Below are 26,468 nucleotides of genomic sequence, written 5' to 3'. Positions count from 1 at the left end.
AGTCTCAGAACCTACTTTTTTGTCTGTTGTCAGAGAATCTGGTGCAGTTTATCACTTAACTTGGCAAAGAATCTGTTGTCAAACTTTGACAGGAAGATGTTGTTTCAAGAACAGCCCACTGTTTTGGCATGTGTTGTAAAAATCTCATGGATATAACTTACTCTGAAAGTCCTGTTTTTCATTACATCATCCGGTGCAGGCAACTGTTCACTATTGCTGAGTAGAATTGGACTGTGTTTGTGTTTTTCCCCAAACACAGCAAGACTGTGAATTACTCTACTTCCCATAAATACTCACAGATGAATCTGATCGTTTCAAAGCGTTGCTAATGAGACATCCTTGGACAGTTCAAAGCGCTTGAAGGAGATCTCTAACTCAGTTATGTGAGTAAACATATGCATGCACTGGCATCACACTAATTAATTGGCATTTATTTACTTTAACACTTTTGTTTTTATTTACAAATCACTAGTGTACTCGAGTTCGGCCTCAGTCACGAGACTGGTCACTCTTGTATCGGTCTCAAACTCACTTGGACCTTATCTTGATCATGAGGTGAACATTTGTTCTTTGTATTATTTTACATTATAATTTAGAAATATACAGTATGTGATAAAATATATGTATTAATATAAAGCATATATAATGGCACATTCATTAATTTCTGTTTTTATTTTATTATTTATTTATTTATTTTTTATCCTAATCTGACCTTGTCTTGACCTGGTCTCATTTCTTCCTCTGCTAACAGTCTCAGTCCTGACTCAGACTTAGCTGTAGTGGTTGTGGCAACAGAAATACAAATTACACAACATTAAAAATAATAATTATAAATTTACAATTATACTTGTTGTCTGTGTTGACTGCACTGATAACACGGAAGCACATAGAAACAGATCTACATTCTGTAAGTCTTTAAAAGCTTTAATGATTTAAGAAGTTTGGATAGCTGAGTGCAATATGCACTGTAGTGAACTGAAGAGACAGTGTGTGTCACAGACAGACAGTCTGTGAGTAATGATCAGTTCCTGGCACTCTGTAAACGCTGCTTCCTATTGTGAGCACTCTCCGCTCAGTGCCCATCACTGAATCAGTCCAGAGGCTGAGGATATTATCTAATTCAATTCAGTTTTATTAGTATAGAACTTTTTGGGTTTCCCTTCACAACAGACACTGTCTCAAAACAGCTTTCCTGAAATGAGGCCTCTAATAAGGAAGCGGAAGGAGACAGGCAGGAAAAAGTCCCCAAAAACACAATGAAGTCAAAAAGTGTACAGTGGATTGTCCAGATATAGTACAGTTTTGTTACATAACTAAGAGCTTGTACATTACATTACAGTAATACTCAGATCATACACAGGAAAGACCCATGGATTTAGTCTGTGTGAATTACCATTTGAAAGTTTGAGAGGGGAGTTCTGAGTGGCCACACTGTCTAAGCAATAGCTTAGATAGCAATATCTTTGGTAGAGAGCAAGTTTCCCTGGCTGGAAGATCAAGAATGCATGTTTAGCCTCACTTCCTCTGAGTGGGTGAAGAAAAAAACAAAACCCAAAAACAGCAGTAGGAGAAGAATGCTGTGTACTTCACCAAATGTAATACATTTAGAGAGAGAGACTCCAGCAGACAGGCAGACAGACAGACAGACAGACAGACCACTTTGTTATTTCAAGAGGGAAAGTCACATATACTTATATTTATATGTCTAGGTCTGATGATGTGTCAGTCTATTGTAAACAGTATTGCAGATAAAGTATCTTTTAAAAGATTGACAGTATAAAGTGGTGCCCAAAACCTCACACCTAGCAATGTCAAATCACACATACAACAACCAATCAAAAATGTAGAACATTCCAAGTTTGTTTTTGTAGTCTAATGTATGCTTGCATGGTGCAGGAAAGCATGCTTTTTAACTTTTGTACCATTTAAAACCATTGTATTTGAAGTGCCTATAATATCAGTTAAAACTGGGAAAAATCAGGGGGTTTAACTGGTAGGGTATGTATGTTTTTTTTTTATTTACAGCTCTGCTCCAAGTTTAGGAGTTCATCAGAGATTTCCAGTCACTTCTACTCATCATGATCTCTAGCACTAGTGTGAATGACAGCATTTTCTAAGTATGGGCCTTGGCCTCTTCATGGGTCATTCTGAACTATGACAGACTGTAATAAAAATTCTCTGACAGGGACAGTCCAAATGATTTCACAAGTAATGACAGCTCAAGGTCTTGTTAAAAAGTCCCCTTGTTTCACTCAAAGTAACCTTCACAGTGACAATATTCTCCATCTGCACCATCTGACTAAGGTTTTAATACAAGCCAGTTGACAGTTTGGAACGTTTGAAAGTGTTCTTGGTCTGAACATATAGTTTAGGCTACACCTTTATGCTCCTCAGATCTAATAGGAGTAACCAGTCATGCTATTCGTCCTTTTTTTTTTTTAATTCTCAAATGTTTGCAGATTTTATAGGTCGTTTATATGATGTGGTTAAAACAGAGTCCGTCTTTCAGGCTTCCAGACTTTCAGACTCCCAGTCTGGAGATCGTAACGAAAAGTGCCCATCAGAGATATACTGCAGTACCATTTAATAGCAAATGGACTGTGACAGAGGACGATTACTGACACCAGCCTTCCTCTCTCCCCTCCTAATTTGAAAGAGAAATAAAATACAAAGTCCTCCAGAAAACTTGAACTTCACACAAAACAGCAGCAGAAAATCATTTCTAAACAAAATATAGCACAGGTAAAGGAGAAGTCTACCTAATTTCACTTTCTAGGTACACCTCACATAGTTTTAAAATAATAGCATTATTACATTACATCCGTATTTATAGACCATTCAAAGACAAATATAGATTTAATACATTATATACTCACATTGTGTCAGGAGTAGTCATATGTAGATTTTTTTTGTTGTTGCTGCATTTGAGCTCAGGTTGGACAAAACAAAACAAAATTTGAGCAAGGTAGCAAACTTTGAAATGGTAATTTCTTTCATTTCTTCCATTCTCTCATTGTTAATCTGACATATTCTTACCAAGCTAGATGTAATTGTCTGTTAGCAAAAATGGCTGTAATTCCAAAACTGTTAATTTATATATTGAATTTATATATTTTTGAATCTTGGAATTCTTGGATAAGATATAACATACACACTTATTTAATTTACAATTTCATTTAATTTCACATTCAATGAGGTGAGTGTATGAAGGCAAAGTTATGAAGTTGGTACCATTGCAGATACTTACAAATGTGACTGAACGTTTTGGCCTCCTAACCCATAAGCATTGTAAATGTACATGCTATAATAAGGGTCTTACATTTAGTTTAAATTTCAGCCATTTTAAAGGAAGACTATATTCATTTTGTGATTTAACTTTAAGACACAACATACCCCAGTGATTTTATTAATTCCCAAAACTGTGTAGATGGTATGTACAGAACAGGAACAGGATCAATTCCTTTAACAGCCACTTTTTCACTTTCTGTTTAGTCTCTTAAGAAGTGGTGATTCAGAGAAATGAACAGCGGAAATTCCTGCTGATTTTTAGTTCCACCTTTGAGTTTCATTGGCAGCACATTCTTTTTTCTAATTTCCTGAACAATCTGCAGGCCAGATACAAATACTGTTTTTTACAGAGAGACGGGAACTGAAAGCTTCTAGATATGTTTAGCCATTTTTTATCCCGCTTTTCTCCCCAATTTAGCTATGCCTACATCATGCTTGCAATAATGTGGTGAGAAAAAGCCGTCTACCCAGCCAGAGAGAGCAAGGCCAGTTGTGGTCTCTCAGAGCTCTGGCAGCTGATGGCGAGCTGCATGACAGAGATTCAAACCAGCGATCTCCTGATCAGTGGCAGTGAGTAAGGCGCTGGACCACTCAGAGCCCTATATTAACATACAATTACACCAGCAATAAAAGCTAGTAAAATTACAGATCTCTGTAATGCTGAATTTAGGTTCCAGTCACTTCCATGGCCAAATGTGTATTTAGTAGTTATACTTACAGTGCAGGCACAGCTCTGGAAAAAATAAGAGACCACTTAAAAAGCATGAATTTATTTAATTTTACCAAATTGAAAACCTCTGGAATATAATCAAGAGGAAGATGGATTATCAGCCAAACCAAGATGGCCTGCTTGAATTTTTGCACCAGGAGTGGCATATATTTATCCAAAAGCAGTGTCTATGACTGGTGGAGGAGAACATGCCAAGATGCATGAAAAATGAGATTAAAAACCAGGGTTATTCCAACAAACATTGATTTCTGAACTCTTAAAACTTTATGAATATGAACTTGTTTTCTTTGCATGATTTGAGGTCTGAAAGCTCTGCATATTTTTTTTATTATAGCCATTTCTCAGTTTCTGCAAATAAATGCTCTAAATGACAATATTTTTATTTGGAATTTGGGAGAAATGTTGTCTGTAGTTTATATAATAAAACACCAATTTTTATTTTACATATACCTATAAATTGCAAAATCAGAGAAACGAAGAAAGTGGTCTCTTAACTGTTTCTAGAGCTGTATATGGAAATATACTTTCTACTGATAAATATGTGATCTTAGATATGTTTATGAGGAGTTTTTGCTAGTAAAAATGTAATTATAAGAGAATGTAATGAATAGAGAGTGGATAATATATCAATAGACAATTACATTAAAGATATGTGCTTTTAGTAATATACCATCTTAACGTCTATATTGATCTCATAATATTACTAGTAAAAATGTCATAGCTGATATCTAAAATAAGAGTAAAGCTGGACTTTGAGTTAGGACCTGTAGGGTGTGATTAGTCTAGAACGGCTTGCTATAACTTTCTCATAGCGGATGTGAGTCATTGTTTCTTTTTAGCTCCTCCACAGACAGAGCACTGCTCTTCGGGGGCTTCCACGTTCCTCACATAGCGCTGCAGGGAGCGGGGCTGAGACTGATCCACCCGTATTGTGGCAAACCACGCCCCCTTGATGTTGTGATAGAATTGTTATTTTAGATTTATTTTTTGGACTGTGTAATATATTGTGTAAAAAATAAATATTGCAATACAATAAAATACATGTCCTGTAAATCTTACTTGACTCTAAGACATACGGTACCAATCAAGAACCTGGACATGCCTTAAATTAAGTGGTTTCTCATTATTATATATAAAATATTCTGCATTGTAGATTAATACTAAAGTCATCTAAACTATGAAGAAAATCATATGGATTTATTTAGTAAGCAAAAAAAGTGTTAAAAAAAGAGTTTTTTTTATATTTTAGAGATGCCAGCTTTGCACATCTTGACAATCTTGACAGCTTTATCAGTTATCAGCTGTCCTGAATCTGTCGAGAGTTATTTACTTGAATTTCTTGCCTCTTAATGTGTTCGAGGGTATCAGTTGTAAAGTTGTGAAAAGGTAGACTTGGTAAACAGTGAATAACCCTATTTAAGTATGTTTTAAAGTATTCTCAAGTGCATTTGTTGCACAGGATAAGTTCATCAGGATTACCAGCCTCAGAAACTGTTAACAGCACCCCAGATAAGAGACACCTAAATGCTTCACAGAGTATTTTGCTTTGTTTGGTATGTGTTCCTGCGTAGTCTGGATGGCTTTCGTATTCATTTACAGTGTAGGGAAATATATATATATATATATATATATATATATATATATATATATATATATATATATTAAATGAAAATGTGTGCCCAAACATTTGACTGTATTTGTATTGTATATCAATAGCTATTATGAACAAATAAAAAACAAATTTAAGATTACCAATAACAATATAAAGGGAAAAAAGACTGCTCAAATTATTGACCATATTTCAGCAATGCAGAATTATTTTGAAAACAAAAATGCTGAACAAACCAGAATATGTTTTATAATTTAGATTATTCTAAGCATTACAATTATCTCTGAGGACAGATCTGCACACTCTTGGTATTTTAATCTCAGTGTCTTCATGAGGTAGAGTCACATAGAATAGTTTTCTTAGCGTCTTGAAGGAGTTCCTGGAGGTGCTGAACAATAGTTGCTGCTTTTCCAGCTCATCCCAAATCACTTCAAATCACCTCTCAGTTGGACAGGACAGACACTTTTTTTGTTTACCACGTAATTCCATATGTGTGTCTCTTAATTGTTTGTATGTATTTAATGTTAATCTATAATGTACAAAATAAATTAAATAAAGAAAAAGATATTTAATGTATATAATATGCTGCCTTCTGTGATATGATCATACCTGTCAAGTTTTAGATTTAAAAATAAGGGATATTTTCCTCTGTACGCTTAAAGCCGTCCCACCAGCCCAACGAAGGTTCAGTATCCTTTACATTTTAAGACAGGTTTACAAAAAAATCTAAAATAACCACAAGTGAACCACTTACACACTACAGTTAGATTATAAGAATCTGAAATGTTGTGGACATTCCTACATGTCATTCTTTTAATACAGCCAAATTAAAAATCCTTTTCTTTTTAAAAAAAAAAAAAAAAAGATTTCATGTCTTTTTTGTAATAAATGCACTCTTTTATATGATATATTTTTTATTTATTTAATGGATTTAAAATTGAACAAAGGGTGCACAAATTCTGCAAAATGACTGTTGGTGACCTAAACATAGTATCATGAGCTTTTACTAAAAGGACATGGACCAGATATGTTTCATCAGTAAAAATTAGTCCTAAGGGGCCTACACAATAATTTTTAATTAATACTTTTTTCTTTTGATCACCTGATCAGTTCAGTTAATTTCGGTCCTCTCCACATTTCTAGTTAAACTGAGTCACAAGCTGTAAATTTGTTTATTTTAAAAGGTTTAATCTGTGTGTTTTATTTCGGAGACGAGTATTTTTATGCAGCTATCAGAAAAATATCATCACAGTTTCCATGATTAGCCTATACCGTTACCTTTCTTTAAGAAAAATCGCTGTATATCCAGATCTGTTGTAACATCAGCAGCTCCAACTAGCTGCCTGAACTCACAGCGACGGGGGGCTTCCCCACACTGACCCTCCTTTGCAAGCTGATTGGCTGTTTCTCCTGAAAGGCGGGACTTTCTCCTTGAACCGGCTCCACGATTGGTTAAGAGACACAGAGCGGTCAGTGCCATGTCTCCTCAATAATATATATATTTTTTATTTTAATATAATACCGGAAATTTACGGGAAAATACTAATACGGGAGGACGGCGGGAAAGAGGAGTAAAATACGGTAGTTTCCCGGCCAAAACGGGAGACTTGACAGGTATGGATATGATTAGCTCGCAAGCTGTGATATATACGGACAACCATGTGTCTGTGTGCTGTAAAAAGCAGTATTTTATTTATTTGCTTATTTTTTTAATTCATATTAGTTTTCTGTTTGACGTGTATTTTTATTTATTCCCACCTATATTCGCTAGACTGCTTGCTTGTAGCCAATCATAACGCAGAGGGCGGGATCGTATAGCCAATTGTAGCTGAGAGGAGGCGGGACTTGAGCAAAAACGGGCGGGTCTCAAAAAATAGCGTCTGAGGGAATGCTGAGGAGGAGAGAAGCAGAGGAGCGGAGGAGCGGGAGGAGAGACGAGTTTGCTAACCCAGCTATGAAAACAGAGGCTTTTAAAAGTTTTTAAAAAGATAGTGTTGATATTTTAGACAACAATTAAACCGTGCCTGTAGTTATAAACTCTGCTGGAGGTGTATGGAAAAGGCTGGACTACTGCGTAGGGTAGGTTAGCTGGGTTAACTAGCGTTAACTTTTCTGGGCATTTTTAAATCTTAACGGTTATTTTGCTAGTTCGCTATTTTAGCTGGCTAGGTTAACGTTAAGGAGACAGAAAACGACGAGCTGTTTTTTGTTTTTTTGACGAACTTTCGGCCAATGTTTTAACACTCGCCGCCTTGTCTTCTTGTGGGTGAGCCCGTCCTGAAGGAGACTGTCACCAGCCTCCTCCAGCCCGCCCTCTAAAATCGTCTCAATAAATATAAATTAGCCTCCAGGACTCTGGTTCGACTCCCCGCACTCAGCCGGGCCTCGTCCTCTCCTCCCCCGGGCTCTGTTAGGAAACTTGGAGCGTGTGCTTGGACACAATGCTGGACTGAGCGTGTGAGTTATGGCCTCGGCGGTGTTTGAGGGAACCTCTCTGGTGAACATGTTCGTGAAGGACTGCTGGGTGAACGGGGTCCGCAGGCTCATCATCAGCGACAGAGGGGAGGAAGAGGAGTTCTTCGAGCTAAGGACCGAGTGGTCTGACAGGAATGTGCTCTACCTGCACAGGAGCTACTCGGACTTGGGAAGGCTGTTTAAAAGACTGCTGGAGTGTTTTCCTGAGGACAGGAGAGATCTGTCCAAGTCCACTTTCCTGGAAGGTTAGTTTTTTTGTTACTATATTGTTTGAATGCCACTAACATAATGATAATAGAAGTGCATAACAAAGCAATTATACCCTATTAACCCTTTCAGACCCTGCGTCAATTACAATGGACATAATGTAGTTAGTTTTTTTTTTTTTTCAAATGTTCAAATATTGTTGCACAGAACACTAAGTTAATTGAGACTTGTCCATCAGAATAGATAAAAAACCAGTCAATGAAACAGTAGTTTGGTCCTGCCCATTACATTGGGAAAAAAAAATCAGCAGTCCAGACTGTAGGACTTCAGCACAACAAAACAAATAAGGCAAAGTAATTCAAGCTAATTTCTTTACGAATTCTGTTATTTAGAACACTTGTTTTATGCTTATGAATAAAAAATATTATTAATTATAACTTATAACTATAATTTTAATATAGATTTTATTTTATGATGGTCTTATTTTTTTATGCATTACAGACAGAAAACACTATTCATTTTTCCTTAACTGAAACATAATTCAGGCCAGAAAGGGTTAAAGAACACATTTTAACCCTCTATGGCATAGCTTTGCCATCAGACAACAAACTAGCTTTATTTCTGGTCATTACATCTTTCCATACCTTATTTATTTATTTGTGTTTTGTTAGTTTGTTTGTATATGTATTTACTGCTTACTTATTGATTAATTTACTTATTTTTTGTTTATTTTGATGGCATATCTACATCCAGTACATTGAGGCGTAGATAAATTACATTAAGGTCATAAATTAAAATATGTAAGCTACATGTGAAGAATATGTATAGAAATGTATTTGTCTGCTTATATTCTTACTTTCTTGTTGTAAACTTCCTAAAACAATGTTTTTAATTGTTGCTTTGTGCCATTAGACACTTTTGTTAGACTTCCTCCTACCTTGCATGTATTGTGTGCTTCCTTGCTCTAAAACAACTGAATCAAATTATCAGCTTGCTGTCAAAAGTCAAAATCCAAATTTAGGTTTGCTACATCCACAGGGATTTTAAAGCTTTCAGAAATTATATTTGTCCTTCTGAAAAATATAATTCATGCCATAGAGGATTGGCTAATCATAGCTTGGAAAATAAATGCTTTTTTTTCTTTACCTACTGCAGTCCACACTGTGTGTATGGAGTCACAGTTATTGAAGCATTGATCTTTGCATGACTGACTAAACTGCTGTTCACTGTTATTAATTACATTACATTACATTTGGCAGATGCTTTTGTCCAAAGCAACTTACAATAGTGAAGTACAAAAAGTAATAGAAGTTAAAGGTAGAAAAAACATAGCAAGTTAGCAAGGAATAGCAAGATAGCAAGGGACGCTCCTGATCTGGTAGTGGAAGGAAGTTTTTTCCACCATATGAGAACAGCCTGGATTGCTTTTTGTGAAACAAACATTTATGTAAACAAACATACAATTAAACACATTATCCTGATATCTTGTCCATTTATTGTACAATAAGTTGATTCAATAATTATCCTGACAACTTTAAGAATATATAATGGTCATAGTGTGCCACAGTGTGTGCTTAGGGGATATAGCTACTGTTTGTACCTGTATATTGTGATATTGATATTCAGATATAGATCACAATATTAAATAGCCAGCTATATACTTTAATGTATAATAGACATTATAAAATATGTAACTAAAATAGCTGAGACAAGTACTATGCAGTTACTGTGTCCCTGTTGTGCTGCCCAAAATGTTTGTTTATAGTTTATACATTATATTTATTTTCCTTTACTTGGGTTTGATCAGTATCATCCAGCTGTAGTTTACACAGTACTAATTGATAGTCCAAATTTTAACTTAAGTGTCTTGTTTTGGACCAAGATTCAGGTAGTTTGCTTAATAATTGACAGAGCTGTCCACATCGAAACGGGGCAGCTATCATGTAACCTACTGCCCTTTATACTCATGATTCACTACATCCACTTGTTAAACATCAAAGCTTCCTGAGTTTTGTACGTGACACGTTTATGTGAAGACAGCAGTTATGGCTTTGTTTCTTTGTCTGCCGTATCAGAATGACCCTTACAGAAAAATCTATAGTCCTACTCTCTATCTTACTTCTGTAGTGTTTTGTAACTAGAGTGAATTATGAAACGTTGCCACAAAATATTTCGAGTGATGCTATAGAAGAACTACCTTTGGTAGCCCTAAAACTGTTTAAAAGAAGAGTTATGTGGAATGTGGGTATTGTACCTTTTAACAAAAGCTTAAAAAACTGGACTATTACTACTATTATTACTACTGTGTCCACATTTTTTTCCACCGATGCCTGAATGCGTAAGTTCGACTTCCAGATTGTAGGGGGAGCTCAGGAGCAAGAATTACTAATTCTCATATAATGCTGCTTTAAAGATTAATCTGATGCCTCACTGATTCTTACTAATTTACCTGATAAGTAATAAATGTGACAAATTCTTTTTTCTTCATATCAAAAAAAATTATTTTTAACAAGGAAAATAGGCCGTGTAGCACTCTATGTGGTTTATCATAAAACAATTCATTGAATAATCTATTGCAGTAGGCCTGTGCAGTATACAACATTTGAAATTGATTATGGTCAGTGTGAAACTATTTCATGTTGAAACTCCTGAATGTTTGGGAAATTATTGCATGGCATTGAAACTGCAAAGTTGTTGTTGTTGGGCCTGAGAGATGGAGTGTAGTGTTTGGCTGGAGTTTTTTTTAGCTCTGCCTGATCATTTATGAAGTTTCTACATCTGTGAACAGTTGTTTTCCTTCCGCTGAATGCTTAAATTTCTATTAGGTGCTGTTGACAAAATGAAAAAAAAAAAAAAAAAAAATCCTTTAAAATGTTGTATTCATTTAACCAACCACCTAGAAAGTGTTGATATAGGTATAGACATATATAGATTCATAATCTTTTCACAGATCTTGATAAACGTTTTTTAACTATTTAACCCTTACGCTGTATATCAGAAATAAGTAAAAAAAATACTTGCTGATTTTGAAACTACTCAAACAAAGACAGTAACTATAACAAAAACAGTAACCTGATATTATAAAATATGGTAATTTATGATGTATCGAGCAGAGTTTTATTTCATTTCAAAACACTTTGGAACGTGACTGCAGGCCTGTTCTGTTCTTTTGAGCAGAGAGACTATGATATGATTCTGTGTAATTAAGCTGTATGAAAAGTCTTGATTATATAGCTGCTTTTTGTTGGGATGGAATCCATTCCTGTGGACTCCTCCTTGCAGCCTTTCTGTACCACCAGTCATGCATTCAGACACACAGAGCTGTCGTCAGTGGATTGGCGTCTGGCATGCAGCTTGGGGATGGCGTGATGCCCAACTCGTGCCACATCTAAAATCAACCCTTTGCTTGTGCTGCTACTTCTCTCCATTGTTTGTGGGCGCTGAGGCAGAGCGTGTTGTGGAAACTCTGCTCCAAAACAGCCTTTCAGCTTTTCAGCTAGATCTTCATCTCTGGCACTTGGGAATAAACATTCACTTGGGTCTAAAACCCAATCGCTCAACACAATGCGTGATGGAAAACGAAATGCAGGGGGGAAATAACTCAGTTTTACCTTTATTCTTTTCCCCCTCTTGTTATCTTTCGCTCTTTTACTTTTGCCATTTATCATGTGTCCCTTTGTTGGCAGCATCTGAGATCCGATTAGATACAGAGCACTTCACATAGAGTGAATTGTGTGTTTTCTCCACGTCACCTCATGTGTTTGTTTCTTTAGAGTATAAAAGTCAGCAGACATAATTTACTTCCCTTTTCTTGTCCCTGCTTTTAATTTACTGCCCATGCTAGTATGTTAGTTTGCTCTCTTTTAACTGGTTTTAAGATGCAAGCTTTTGCTGAAGTGTTTGGGCTCTAAATTTACCACACTGGCTCCTGTGTCTGTTCTTTGCCCATTCCAGAGGCCTAGTGCTTATTTAGTTACTCAGAGTCACCCAGGCGACAAGAAGGACAGACAGTACTTCTCTGGCTTATGTCATTGCTGCTGGAGTAGCGTAATAAATAAGAGAGGAAGCTTTTGAGAACACACCCCAACACTTACACCAGACACAGTAGAAGAAATAATGGCACGTGAGGGGGTGGACTTACTAAAGCAATGCCAGCACACTGTCAAAAGATAGATTCCTGAGTGTAGTACTGCTATGTTGGTTAACAGATTTTTTTTTCAAATGGTTTTATTCTTCATTTTGTATCTAAATGCAGTTCACCACTTTGGCACATGGTTGTTTGGATCACAGTGGGCTAGAAAGTAAAGTTGAGTGACATTCACAGCATACCCAGTTTGTTTGTTATAGTTACAGTAGATATTGGTGTTATTAATATTTCTATTTACTTAAAGCTCAAAAAAACAGCCTCAGGCGGATGATGATAGAGCTACATGAAAATGCAAATAAGTTATATTAAGATATTTCGTTGTGCTGAGATGTATATTGTAAAAGTACAGAAAATGTTTTACATATTTCTCCAGAAGTCATTGAGACAACATGATATAATATTAATAATCATAATAAACTTTCTTTAATAATTATGTAATGAAGTTTACAGGAATACTTAAGGAAATGTATTAGTTTGGAAAAGCATGAAATGATCATCTTGCAGCGTATTGTCTGCCTGACAAAGAGCACCTAACTTCAGTTGAAACCTTCAAATTCAATTTCTCCAAGCTAATACATTAGCCACAAGCTAACATGGTACTCACAATACAAAAATATACAGTACGGCATATTACATCTCAATGTTGTATGTTGAATTGTATTGTACTGTGTTGTCTTTTCATAATTTTTAAGCATTAGCTGTATTACTATAGAGCAGTAAAAAGTCCTTAACTTGACTAAAAGTTTCCTCTTGAAAGATAAGAGGTTTTGCAGTGGCATGTTTAAAGCACCAGAGTAAGAACCTGAATTACTGTAACTAGCATGATGATGTGTTTCTTTTGGCTGCAATGTTTTAGTTGCATTATGAAACAGTGGTTTCCTTATCAGCGTTTTGAACCTTAACACATGCTGATGGTATTTGGTGATACAGTTTTTGTAAAGTCATTCGCCTGTTGGTTTTGCAAGCTGAGTGCAAGAAATAAATTACAACAATTTTGTTAATCGCTACATAAATGCTTGTGCTAATAAAGGACGGATGAACTAATCTGTTATACACCATTGGTCTTTTGCATGCAACATGGTAGTAAAGGACATCTTCAGTAGAGGCCATTTTCTATTGTTCTCAATGTCATATAAATTATGACAGTCACTGGACTGGTATTTCACTCTGAAGACCATTTATGTAAATTAAAAATATTTAGATGTATATGTAACAGAATTCAAACAGATACAGTACATCAATTGTAGTTAGCTCACGTTGTACAGAGTGAGTTGGAGGACATACTGATGCATACTTTGCAGGCCCTCGGTTACCACCAATTCACTGCACATGCAAAGGGAAAAAAAACAGCTGGAGTTACAACTAAACTTTATCAGAAGTCTATATCCTCATCATATAAATAAATATTTATGAAAATTAAGACATTTTTATGTAGTTGTTTTTTATATATTGAATTTGGAGAGTGCATTTAGCTTAAGCAAGATTAAACTGTGTTAATTATAAGAGGAGGTTGTTCCCCCACTCACGCATGACCAAACTGAAACTAAATGTTTTAATTTCAAGTGTTGTCAAGAAAATGTATATAGAGTCTTTTAATTTTACATTTTAAATACACACACACACAGAGCGCTAAATGTTTTTGTCCAAAAAAAGCCACAAGACTACAGGAAGTGGACACAGGAAATCAACATTTCCACAGGACATCCTATCAGGAAGAGCACTGTCGGCTGCCTGTGAAGGAGTGTAACACGCAGCTGGACACAGTTGCCCACTTTTTTATTTTTGTATGGTGGCATCTTCCTAACTTTATACAGTCCCTAGTTATAGACTGCTCTAGTCTGGGTTCCTGTTTTGTTCTGTCAGCTGGAGTTCAGGTCACAAACCAAGTATGACAATCTGAGGCACATCCTGTCGTGATCTGTGGTGATCTATGTTCAGCATAAACACAGACCAGCTTGTGTGAGGGAGTGGATGAGCCGTCTGTTTTGTGTAAAGCAGGGCTTAAATTAGCTTATGTCAGTGTTATTGTCTAAGTGCTTATAATGTGTAAATGAGCATTAAAATAGTTTTTAGTTTTTACCAAGATAAAATACCCTAAAGGGATCTTGAGAATATCAATTAATTTGATGGGATACATTTATTTTTATGCAATATTTAAGTTGTTGATTAAATCTTTGTGAGGTCTGTGGAAGGATTTTGTGGTGGATTAAGTGGGCCATGAGATGCTCACTTAATATATATATATATATATATATATATATATATATATATATATATATATATATATATATATATATTTATTTATATATATAAGTATATATATACTTCACAGTTTTATTTTGTGTATATTTTATTTATTTTTTTTTTGTTGGTATGGTAAGATCATTGTCTTCATCAGTTGCAGTTGGAAAGCATAGTGAATAATGCCATCACCTCCTCACAAAACAGAGTGTGTCTTGGGTTCCCATGCCTATAGGCACCACAGTGATTTAGATTGTTGTAAAAATGATCACATTATAATACTTTGGCGGTGTTCTATAGGCATCTTTAGCTTCAAAGCACGTACATTGCTTTGGTTTAGCATGTACTTGGAAGGATATCAGTATTTAAGAAGTATATGGCACAGTACTGCACATATAAAACAAAGCTTTACAAAGTGTTATAATTATTAATTTTTGTCTGATTTTAAGTATAAGCCTACAAACCAGCCTTAACAAAGTGGTGTTTGGTCCCCCCTGCAGTGTGCGTTTTTTTTGCTTTTAACTCAGTAAATTAAATTCATTTGACAAGCTTGGAAATTATCCAATAAGTTATTACAGGTGTGTCTGAAGCAGACGACAAAACTAAAGTGCTGTGAAGGAGGCCCAGAACTGAGACTCAAAAACACTACAAAAAGGCACCTTTTCCTGGCATTTACTACAAGCTCAGGTTCCACTTGGAATGATGGTCCAGAGGTGGACTTAATTGTTAAACTAGTGGTTGAGCGGTGGGCAGACATCTGGTACAGACAGATGTAGTGTTAAATACTGCACCAAACTTGTTATTGTTATTACTGTATGTCCTTGTAGTTCTTTAATATTAAAGTCCTGAAAACACATATGGAATTATGTAGTAAACAAAAATAAAGTGTTTGTCCTCCACAATCCCCTGATCTAAACTAACTTTAAGCACCTCCAGGAACTCCTTCAAGATGCTAAGAAAACTGTTCCAGAAGACCTTATGAAGCCACTGAAAAAATACCAAGGATGTGCAAATGTGTCATCAAAGCTAAATGTGATACTTAAAAAAAATTAAAGTGTAAAACATATTCTAGTTTGTTTAACAGTTTTTGTTTACAAAATAATTCTGCATGTGTCCCTGTATAGCTTTAGTGTCTTTAATACTGAATTTACAATGTAAAAAGATGCATGTCAAAACGTTTGACTGTTATTTTTAATGAAGGATTATTTTAGTCAGCAGATATAAATCAAAGGGATACAAATATAAATGGGTTCTGCATCTTTCCCACGCCTTGACCATTGTTGCAAGTGGTATGTGGGCTTCTAGTAAATCCCAGATATGCCCCTGGTTTGGGCCACACGATTGTTGCTATCAGGTAGGGTTATACGATTATTTATATTTTTTATTGACAATGCAATAAGAAATGTTAATAGATAGAGAATGCTGCAATAATACTTTGAATAACAGCAAACACAAATTGCATTTCCCACGTGCACAGAGGGAGCTCTTTACAATATAGGCTATGCTCCCCTGACATAACAAGGCTGGAGGTAATGTGCGGTTGGAGTATTGTATTAAGTATTTGGATTTGCAATATTGTATAGGTTTAAAACAAACACTGTATAGGTTTTTAATTAAAGTTTACATGCTAAGATTAATGTCAGACTGGTTTATTTTTTGTTGTGTTGTGTACTCTGCCATTAGATCCCATGGTTATAATTGCATAAAAAGTAAACTTCTCTTTTATTCAGATTTTTCAAAGACTAGTATGCTATTTTTTCTAAAATTGGATTTAAACAGTATATCACCTTGTTTACAGTATCACAATGTATTAAAGCAGTCATACCCCCTGTATTGTGATACTATCATATCGCCAAGTTCTTGACAACACACAGCACTAGTGCAAGATATATGTCCTCAGTGTTAGTATGGCTCACCATAAGCAACTAATTTAAAATAGACCCTCTCACTGCTAAGACCGGGCAGCAGTACCCCAGCAGGACTTTAGCTAGTGTACTATCTTCACATTAAGTTTTTCTTCAGGATATTTTGGAACATGGGACCTTTAAAATGTATAGATCTCTCCAGTCTCCCCAAGAACCTGTGGTGATTTAACCAGCTAATCCTACTGCTGCTCTGGGGGCTGATCTCATCAGCTTGGGTCAGCAGTAATGAATAGCTATTACATCAGGGCCAAGCCTGGTGTGCTCTGACACAGTATACTTTGGTATGACGAACCTGCAGTGTGGTATTTTCATGTATGTGGGAGCAGTGTGACTTAATATGACTTCATCATTGTGGTCAGCAACATCACCATCATCACTGTCATGGAAAAAGTTTGAAGTCTGAGTGGGTGGGGTTCACATGAATAAATTACACCAAAGACTTTGATTTTATTTCTGTCTATGTTGTTTCCTGCCGGGTCCAGAGTCTTTAGAAAACTGGGGCCAAAATCGCAAACAGTTAGAAAAGTCATAACTCAGGACCCAGTGTATCTCCTTGGGCAGGATGGCTGCTCAGATGTGATTGTATTAGAGTCCAGGAACACCTCAGAGCAGTTTTAACAGGATAAAAACAGGAAATTTAACGAAAACTTTAAAATCAGTTGAGAAGCCAAAAAACTCATGAAGACCCAAAAGCAGAAACTGAGGGGAAAAGTTAGGAAACAACTTTCAACTTCTATTGCTATATCAAAATTTTTACTAAAGTTTACTGAATCTTCATCTTTTGTCTGATTATCTTTACTCTGTTTGATCTGTATTTCATGACCACAGCAGAAGTTAATCTCGCAGACTGTCTTACTAACCAATGTATTCTCATCAGACCAGGCAAAATGTAAGAATGGTACAATAAAGTATGCAGATTTAGCTGGACATAAGGGGTTTACTTCAGTAACCTGACCTCAACACTTCCTTACTAAGCTCCAAAATAAAACATACATTTAAAATGTAGTTTTATTGTTCTACATTGTTTATTGCATTACTGAGTTATGTACTTTTGACAGCTGCTATCTTTTGAACAAAAGGCCAATTTATTCTTCTGCATCTGATATACACCATAGCCTACATGTACCCTTTGCATAGCCACTTACTATACTCTGTATTTTGTTGTGCACCTCCCTATAATTATAAATACACACTGCAGTGATGAATTCCATTTAATTTCCACCTTCTGGTGTAATTGCAGAACAACACAGATACACCAATGCTCAACAATTCACTTTATAACTGTGCAGGCCATAACTATCCACACACTTGCCTGTGTGCTATTCCTGTTGCAGGAGGGTTCCATTAGAGGGCAGACCAGGTTTCTTTATTGACTTTTAAAATAGTACTGGTCTCTCTCCAGCATATTTCTCACTCTGCAGCAAAAACAAAGCAAGGACAAATAAAGATGCAAGCAATTGTGTACTTGGTCACAAAGCCTTTCTTTTAAACTCTCCACCACTTGTTGTTCCTTAGTGACTGCACTGCCCCTAACATTTTGTGTTTACTGCACCTTGTAAAGGCGAAATGTGCATTTCCGGGAATGCACACAACCAAAGCTCCAATTGTATTTAGGCTATGCATGGCAGTAATCATATATGTATGCAACAACATTGTTAACAGCAAGTATATAGTAATAATACATATATAGATATATAAATATGTTGAGATACTTTTAGGCCTAAACAGTAAAAGAGAAAAACAACTAATTTCTTGTTCTGTTTCTTGTTTAGATTTCCTCTAACTATTAACTTAATAGTATTTGATGTCACATTAATATAAGCTCCTTGCACAAAGTTGAGAATTAAACTCAATGGAACTTTGAGTTCCTTGAGGTTAGTAATAATAAACTATATCCTTACCAGTCTGACTATTTGTGTCAAGTTTTAGAACTGCAGAATGATATGTACTGTGTCTGTATGCTTCATTCATTTTGGTATGCCACAAAAAGCCAGCTAGCAGGAATCTCTGTTCTTTGCTCTCTGCACTGTTTTGAGTGGAGCAGAGATAGCATTGAGCATTGTTTGAGTGGAAAGGTTAGCATTGTCAGCTGAGGGTCTGCTTCTCGCTAACCTTTATGCTAGCATTTACAGAGACTGCAGACTATGTCTGGGTCCAGCCCTGTTGGTTTTGTACATAGTTCTATGGGTTAGATAAGACTGCCTTAAGTGCAGAAAGGTCACAGCTATTTGTGAGGTTGCTTTGGGATATGGTGAAAATAACCTAAAATAAGAGTGTATTTAGGACCAGAGCCATTTTAGTGTAAGCTGTGTAAGAAATGTTATTATATTAGTCTAGACTGTGTGTAATTTCTGGACTCGTTTATAGCCTGTGTAACTGTACAACTAAATACAGATGTGTTAAATGATTTAGTGTTGAAGCCTTTAAATAATTTAACTCAGCCTTTAATAATATTCTTACAATATATAATCTTTAAGCCCTTGCAGCCCTTTAAGCCCTTAATGATTCTGGGTGGCCTCTGGGCCCATGTCTGACCAGGCACATGGGAAGATGTATGTAGGGATAATCTTTTAATAAACACAGTAGTCCCCCATTGTATGATATATAGTTTTATATTACCAGTTACTTATATGGCTTTTTCTACCTCTGGCTGCAAATAGTGTTGCTGACATTGTTCTCTTCTTTTATATCCGCAGGCCTTGTGAAGATTAAAGAAGCGAAGGACATTGAGGTCAAGCTGAACGAGGTGGAGAAGCTGCTAAAGAATGCCATCAACATGCCATGGAAGGTAAGCATATCCCCCTCCCCCAGATTTCAGTACTGAACTAATATACAGAAATAAAAAACAAAATGTTTTAGTTTTTTTATTCCATTTATCCCCAATAATGTAAATGTAACCTGGGGAAATAGAATATCATAAGCTGTCTGTTATTCGAGGGCAAAAGCAGGTTTATTCTGGAATTAACATGTTGACTAGGGTTAAGAAGTGGGGAATTACTTGGTTCTGGTTATATAAGGATTTGCAGGCTGTGGAAGCCTGTGCTGTTTTTGCTGTTGCTAATTCTAATATCCTCTACAGTTTTCCAGGTCAGAGGTTGTGTTAACATTCTTTGAACGTTCTCCACTGGACCAAGTGCTGAGAAATGACAACATCCATAAGATACAGCCCTGCTTCCAGAGCCAAGTCAAGATTTCAGGTGTGTGATCAGAACAACATTCTTGGCACTGAAGTAAATATAGTTTCCATATCCTCTATGTCATCTGTAAAAAGTTGTGAAAAATTCCTAACAATGACTTTCTTAATTGACTTTTGCAAATGTAGGAGGAATTACAGTTCCTTCTGTAGCTCCTCTGAAACAATGCCATTACTAATACTTGTAAATTGTCCACAGAATTAGCATTTAGACAAGCTTTAAGCTCATTACTTGTTTACGTGTGTTTTCTTGCAGAGATTATGAGGTCTAATGGGTTCTGTTTGGCGAACACTGAGACCATTGTATTTGATGAGAATGTTCCACAAGATAAGGAGAGACCCTCCTCTACGGACTCAGCAGAGCATTCGTGAGTTCCTCTTTATTGCCGTGTGTTGCAATACACAATACTTGCTTAATTTACTTTAACTGGTTCATGAATTTGATGATGCAAATAATCTTTTGTGTTTATACTGGTTAAACTACACTATAAATGTTGGAACATTCAATTATGAAGCAATATCTAGTCAGTCCCAATGACTGTGTAAACCTGTATATATCATGTATAGCTTGGCTATATCAATGTTTCAGTGACAAAACAGTGAAACATGTTTAACCTCTGGTCTCTACTGCACAAATTTTGGTTGCAAACTTGACAGCATTATGAACAATTCAGGCAAGTCAGACTTTTAACAATGACTTAAAGCCGGGATGGGCAACTTCCGTGATGGAGAGGGCCACATTTTTTTCACCATGACCATTGGAGGGCCACATGACCTCGCACTTCAAATAATTGAATATGAAAAACGCTACAAATGATTTTCAATAAGAACAAATTTTATATGAATTTATATCTGTATGTTTACAGCACCAACATTTATCAACAACTATTTTCTGCATATTAATGCATTTTAATACGGCAAAAGACAAACCGTTTGCTTAAAAAAAGTGCAAAAAGGAAGTCCTTCATATCAAAGAACAAAAAGTTTGCTTAAAAACTGATTGCAAATACAGTAGTTCCTCTGTGTAAAATAAGTTCATTATAACAAGTCCTTCATAAGCAACAAGGACAAAACATTTGCTTATAAAAGTGCAAAAGGCATTTGAACTCATTTATAACAAAGAACAAAAAAGATTTAAAAACTGATTGCAAATAGCTCATTCAATAATAGCAGAAAACTAGACCATAGAGGCCCAACATTTATTGAAGCTAATGAGAGAGCTGTGGTTTGGCCTGCTGGCTCACAATGGACTGGATGTCAATGTCAATTTTCGTGGTTGTTTGGCAGCGCCCTCTAGCGGTCAAAAGTAGAATTACGTTTTTTTTTTGTTTGTTTTTTTTAATTATGAAATTATTTTTGATCTATTCGCGGGCCGCACTGAGTGATGACGAGGGCCGTGTGCGGCCCCCGGGCCGCCAGTTGCCCATCCCTGGCTTAAAGGATTAGCACACTTAAGGGTAACATCTATAATTTGGCTTATTGGTAATGGTACTTTCTCCGTAATTATAGGTACTTTATAGTGGTAAATATGCTACTGTAGCAGGGTTGAGGATGAGATGTACAATTTTAAGAATTTTACATTTCAGAGTAAGGCATAATGATAGTGAGCTGGGACATTTCATTGCTATTCGTTATTTAAAGTTATTATAAAGTTATTTATCTAAAACATGCTCATAGGCAGTTGCAAATATACAATCCTGTATATAAAACTCCTTTTATTTTATTTTTTTTTTAAAAGTGTAACATTCCTTGAAAGCAAAAGTCCCATCACATACAGGAAGCACCTCTGACCAGTATTTCCTTCCTTGGGTGTGTGAAGGAAACTCAGGAATGAAACTGTAGACCCACCCTCACTGACCCTCCTGCCTAATAACATTTCACACACTCACACAATATTTTCACACTGATAGGAGATGCAGAACTATTATTCACTTTGTCAGTTAATCACTGAGGAGTTTGTAATTGAGCAAATTTACTCACTCGTAGCACAGCCTCATTGTAAAAATGGTTCTTGACCTTTATTTGCCAGTACCAAATGCTAAAAACATTTATATAGTAACCCAAAAAAATACATTGAACCTGAATAGATCTGATAAAACATCAAAGGGAATTATCAAAATCCCAAAATACAAAAAATGCTGGGTAGGTCTTCTCTGAGCACTACAGTATTAATATCATTAAAACATAATTACTATCTAAAAAAACAGAGAAATAGACTACAGAAAAAATCAAAATGTCATGTATAAAGTTATATAGGCTTATCTTTTGGCTTTTTAAATCTCTTTTTTTATTTAGTAAATTTGCATTTCTCAGGCCTCTTGACACTAATAATTTTTCCAATTTGCAAATATTTCTACAGATTTATGTAGATTTACTAGATGCAAATGTAGATTTGTACAAGGTGAAAAGTCGCAGAACACCCATTGTTTAAAAAACGAAAGGGAAACTAACCGAAAGAGAAAACTGCTACTGCTCAACCTGTTTATTTATCTGTTTCTTTTAATAATTGACTCTATGAATAAATGAATGACTAAATAAATAAAGGTGACTTTTAACAATGTGAGACTTTGTATAGGTTTTTACTATCACATATACTAACCTATAGATCGTGAATCCTTTTCTTATGCAGGTACGAGGATGATGGTAAGGAGTGTCTATCTGTGGACCAGGACCTCAGTGATGATGAAACAGAGGCTTATGTCACCAACCTGTCGTACTACCACCTGGTGCCCTTCGAAACTGACATCTTGGAGTGAGAGGACACGTTTCTTGTGTGGGCAGATGCTGAAAGGCAGAAGATAATTTAAACCTGCACTCCAGCTGTGAAGATGAGCAGACAGCTGTATATGGAGATGCTGCAGCTGCATTTACAGTGGCTGAAAGAGACGGGGAAACTGATACAGACAGGCCTTCATGTAGTCAAAACAGACCACAAAACCCTCTACAGTGTTGGTGGAACAGCTATGCCCACCTGTGCCTCTAATGCTGCTGTTGATCATGTGCCTCAGTACATAGCCTGGAGTTTGAACAGATGGTGTCTGCTGGGGAAAGCAGAGCTGTAGCTATGGAGTCCTTGCTATTAAATACTGAAGGAGCCATGTTCTCATTAAGACTGAAAGATAGAATACATTTTTAAACACAGATAAACATCAATTCAAAAAAGAATTATATAGTAATTCATATTGGCTTTAGATAGTCATTGAAGTGTAAGAATGTGTAGCCTGGCCTAAAATAAGTGAACCAAGTAATCCTAAACTCAGAAACTCAGAAACAACAGAAAGATGTACCTTTTAAAATAGAGTGAACATAATTGGCATGCAGACAGTAGTTGGAGTTCGCTGAGTGTTTGTCAAGTACAGATAAAGCTGTAAGTGCATTTAAAGTAAGAAAATAATGTAAAAAATGATTCTAATTGGCATGGCACAGAAATCTAACTCATGATTAATTGCAAATTGCATAAGACAAACACATATGATGATGACCTGTGAAACATTGCTAGGACAAGAAATTGCAGCTTATCTTAGGCTTAGATGAGAGCACAGTGGTGATGCCTGACCATTATGAATTAGGGACTGCTTAATAAGCTTTTAACTATTGACCAGCTATTTTCTCATTGCAAATAAGTAAAATCCATTTTTGTACATAGTGGTCACACTTGCCGTTAGATTGAATTCTCTGAATGCTGCAATGAAATGGTGCTGAAACTTAAATGACTCAGACTTGTCACAACTGTAGGGATGCCTGGCACCTAGAACAGCGGAGCTGATGCTGCAGACGTGGATAGAATATCTATATTTAGTATTATAGTCATTATTTTCAAGCTAAGTAGCTGTTCACATGGTGCCCTAGAAATCTGCCTGAATGAATACAGTGCATTCTCCTCACAAAAGCAGTTGGAGGCCATTACTTAATACTCTCTCCTGTGCAGTCTGACCACAAAATGGTTTAGGATTGACTGTTCAAGCACACAAGCTGGATGGAAATCTTCTGGAAGGCCCTATTCCAATCTCCATTGATTTTAACATGGATTTTGTCTAGAATAATTATTCTGAGGTGTTATGTCTGGCTGTTTGTTGTTTACGTAAAAAAAAAACAACATTATGGTTTAGGCCCCAAGAAAATTATTTCAGTTCAAGAGAATCTTGTCTTAGAGTGTGAGCTTATACACTAGCTGGAACTGACGAAATTAGAATAAGAACAACTTTGATTTTAAGTGCATTAAGTGATTTTAAATAGCAAAATATAACAGTGATTCCAGTCTTTTCAACTGTAGTGTAATCATCCATCCAATCATCCAATCCTTACTATTCTTTTTGTGGTTTTCTTGACAGATGAGTATCATTATTTTCAGATAGCATGAAGGATTGGCCCAAGCTCTGCTATTGTATAGCAGCATTGGCTGAGACTCAAAATCAGGCATTTGGAATTGGGTTGAATGTGGTTTATACTCAACAGCCAGTGATGTGGCCCATTTTCCATATTATACTCCATATTATCCATATCCATATTGTCCATATTATACAGCTTGGGTCGTTTGTTGTATTTGGCAAATAGGGATGTTGGCACATGCAACACTCGATCCAAATAAGAGCCAAGCCGTTCAGACCTAGATTTAGCTAAAGACATAGCTAAAAATGCCTTAGTGATTTTTGGGTTCTGATCTGGGTTCTGATTTGAGTGTTTTTGGGCCAAGATGAAAAGCCATACAGTCAGATACTGTGAGTAGTGATTGCCATTAAGCGAGTAGCAGAGTTTTGCCCTCATGAATGGTAGGGGCCTAGATATTTCCCCCAACACACACACACACGCACGCAGGCACACACACACACACTCCCCCATTCTGCTTCCAGTCTACTTTGTAATGCAGTCATGCTCACTCTGCCGCCCGTGAGAAAGTTCCGCTCTTTCACAGTCATGCTGAGAAACTGTTTTTCTGCCTATTCTCTACCCTGTCTCCCCGAGCACAGTGCATACTGAAGAATAGGACAGGACCCGAGTTTTTACATGAATAAACAGGGTGGGTAATATTTGTGAAACTTCTTTGCAATGGCAAAAATGACCTTGTTCCCCCTTTTAAGTGAATGAAAAGGATCTACAAGGGGAGCCAGTAGATGCTGGATCATTTAGAAGGGGCTTTTATTTCTACAACTTTATTATTCATGATCCCAGCAGATTCAGACATCGACTGATAATGCCTTTACAGGAACCAAACATTCCAATGTGACTCCAGGGTCCTGTTCCAAGACCCATAAACAACTGTGCTTTCTCTTTTTTTGCCTGAGCACAGCTGACACTGCAGTTTGCGGGAATGTGTGAGCATTAAAAAACTACATGTGTGTAAACTGAGTGATGAGCTGAAATAGAGATAGTAAGAGCACATTTCTGTAACATCTTTGGTCACAATAGAATATAATAGCACTTGAGCCAAAGTTGGACACTTTATGTATTTAAATACCGTATAGAGACTTTTGAGACATTTGAACGAAGTCTGTATTAAACTGTTGCCTATTTGCTACCAGCTGTCTCTTTTTCCGATGACTGCGGTCACATTTGCTAAAATGTGAACGGAGTCTGTCAGAGCAGTTTGGCATGAAATTATTTATTGTAGAAACATTTACTGACCCTGATGTCTTTAGAACTTGAGTCCATGGTGTTTACAACACAGATACTCATCCACAAGTGTATCCATGCAGTTTTATTGGTTATATATTTTGTATGTAATTGTAAAATGATGGCAGACCTAAAAAAATACTGTAATGCCCTGCCAGTAACATATTTAGAAATTTTATACATGGCCAAAATCTTTAAACTGTCAAATTTGTTATAAGGCAATGTGTCAGACATTAAGGAGTTTAACCATTTTGTGTAGTAGTGTTTACATGGATGTTCTTAACCATCTGTTTACCATCACCACCTCTCTAGAACACCACCTCAATCACTTTCACCTCAAACAGCTCACAACAACTTGGTGTACTTCAATTGTGTGAATAATTTGGACAAATCATTAGAATTCCTATTTAATTTTAAAGTATTAAAAGAAGACCAAAGCTTTTTTTGGACAATGCACATAAACAGTGTTTTTATGGGCTTGTTTTTTCCAGTTTTATTTAACATGACATAGGATATTTATTTTTCTAAGCACAATTATAAATGAACTTTTTTCCATTAGAAGAATTTCTGTACTGCATGAACTGTTTGCAGGCCCTATGCAGTTAGGAACTGAGTGAAACAGTGTTGTGTTTTATTGTTGTTGGAGCAGATGTCTGAAATGATTGCAGTCTGCTCAGAACTAATTGTATTAATGCTTATTAAACATGTCTTTAATAATACTTTTGAATAATGCGCCATTAAAGCTTTTTTGTACAACATTTGTCTACAGTGTTCACTATTAGCTGTTACTGCTCAGTGTTTTGTAGATTCCACTGAATTAGATTACTGTTCATTTTCTGTTTTACACATAATTCAATCAAAACAAGATATCGAATGGATCATATTTGGGAGTGTTTTGGTTTGACGGTGTGATGATTTGATGTACAACAGTTCCACCTTGTGGACAGTGTTGTAACTGTGTCTCCAGTATTACAGACCTATAAGGAAAGTACGCCCCTTTTTGATGCTCTTTTTGATTGTTTTTATATATTCTGGTGTTACAT

At 36.1% G+C, this 26,468-nt stretch overlaps 1 protein-coding gene across 1 annotated transcript; it reads left to right on the top strand.

Annotated features, from left to right (window-relative positions):
- The first annotated feature begins 7,514 nt into the window (after positions 1–7,514).
- Positions 7,515–26,175, top strand: pxdc1b (PX domain containing 1b). Its single transcript, XM_007258979.4, has 5 exons — positions 7,515–8,347; positions 19,319–19,410; positions 19,702–19,819; positions 20,072–20,183; positions 22,445–26,175. Exons 1-5 carry the CDS (start codon positions 8,092–8,094, stop codon positions 22,569–22,571), a joined length of 705 nt encoding a protein of 234 aa, XP_007259041.1. The 5' UTR covers positions 7,515–8,091; the 3' UTR covers positions 22,572–26,175.
- Positions 26,176–26,468: the final 293 nt, after the last annotated feature.

Source organism: Astyanax mexicanus, chromosome 1 (assembly GCF_023375975.1).
Source record: "Astyanax mexicanus isolate ESR-SI-001 chromosome 1, AstMex3_surface, whole genome shotgun sequence".
Taxonomy (NCBI): Eukaryota; Metazoa; Chordata; class Actinopteri; order Characiformes; family Acestrorhamphidae; genus Astyanax; species Astyanax mexicanus.
This window is presented reverse-complemented; position numbering and strand designations above follow the sequence as displayed.

Bases quoted from the DNA above. Each gene is read 5' to 3' on its own strand.
- pxdc1b (XM_007258979.4), top strand. From the start codon at position 8,092: ATGGCCTCGGCGGTGTTTGAGGGAACCTCTCTGGTGAACATGTTCGTG. The intron at 8,348-19,318 runs GTTAGTTTTTTT...TTATATCCGCAG, and splicing joins CAAGTCCACTTTCCTGGAAG to GCCTTGTGAAGATTAAAGAA. The intron at 19,820-20,071 runs GTGTGTGATCAG...GTTTTCTTGCAG, and splicing joins GAGCCAAGTCAAGATTTCAG to AGATTATGAGGTCTAATGGG.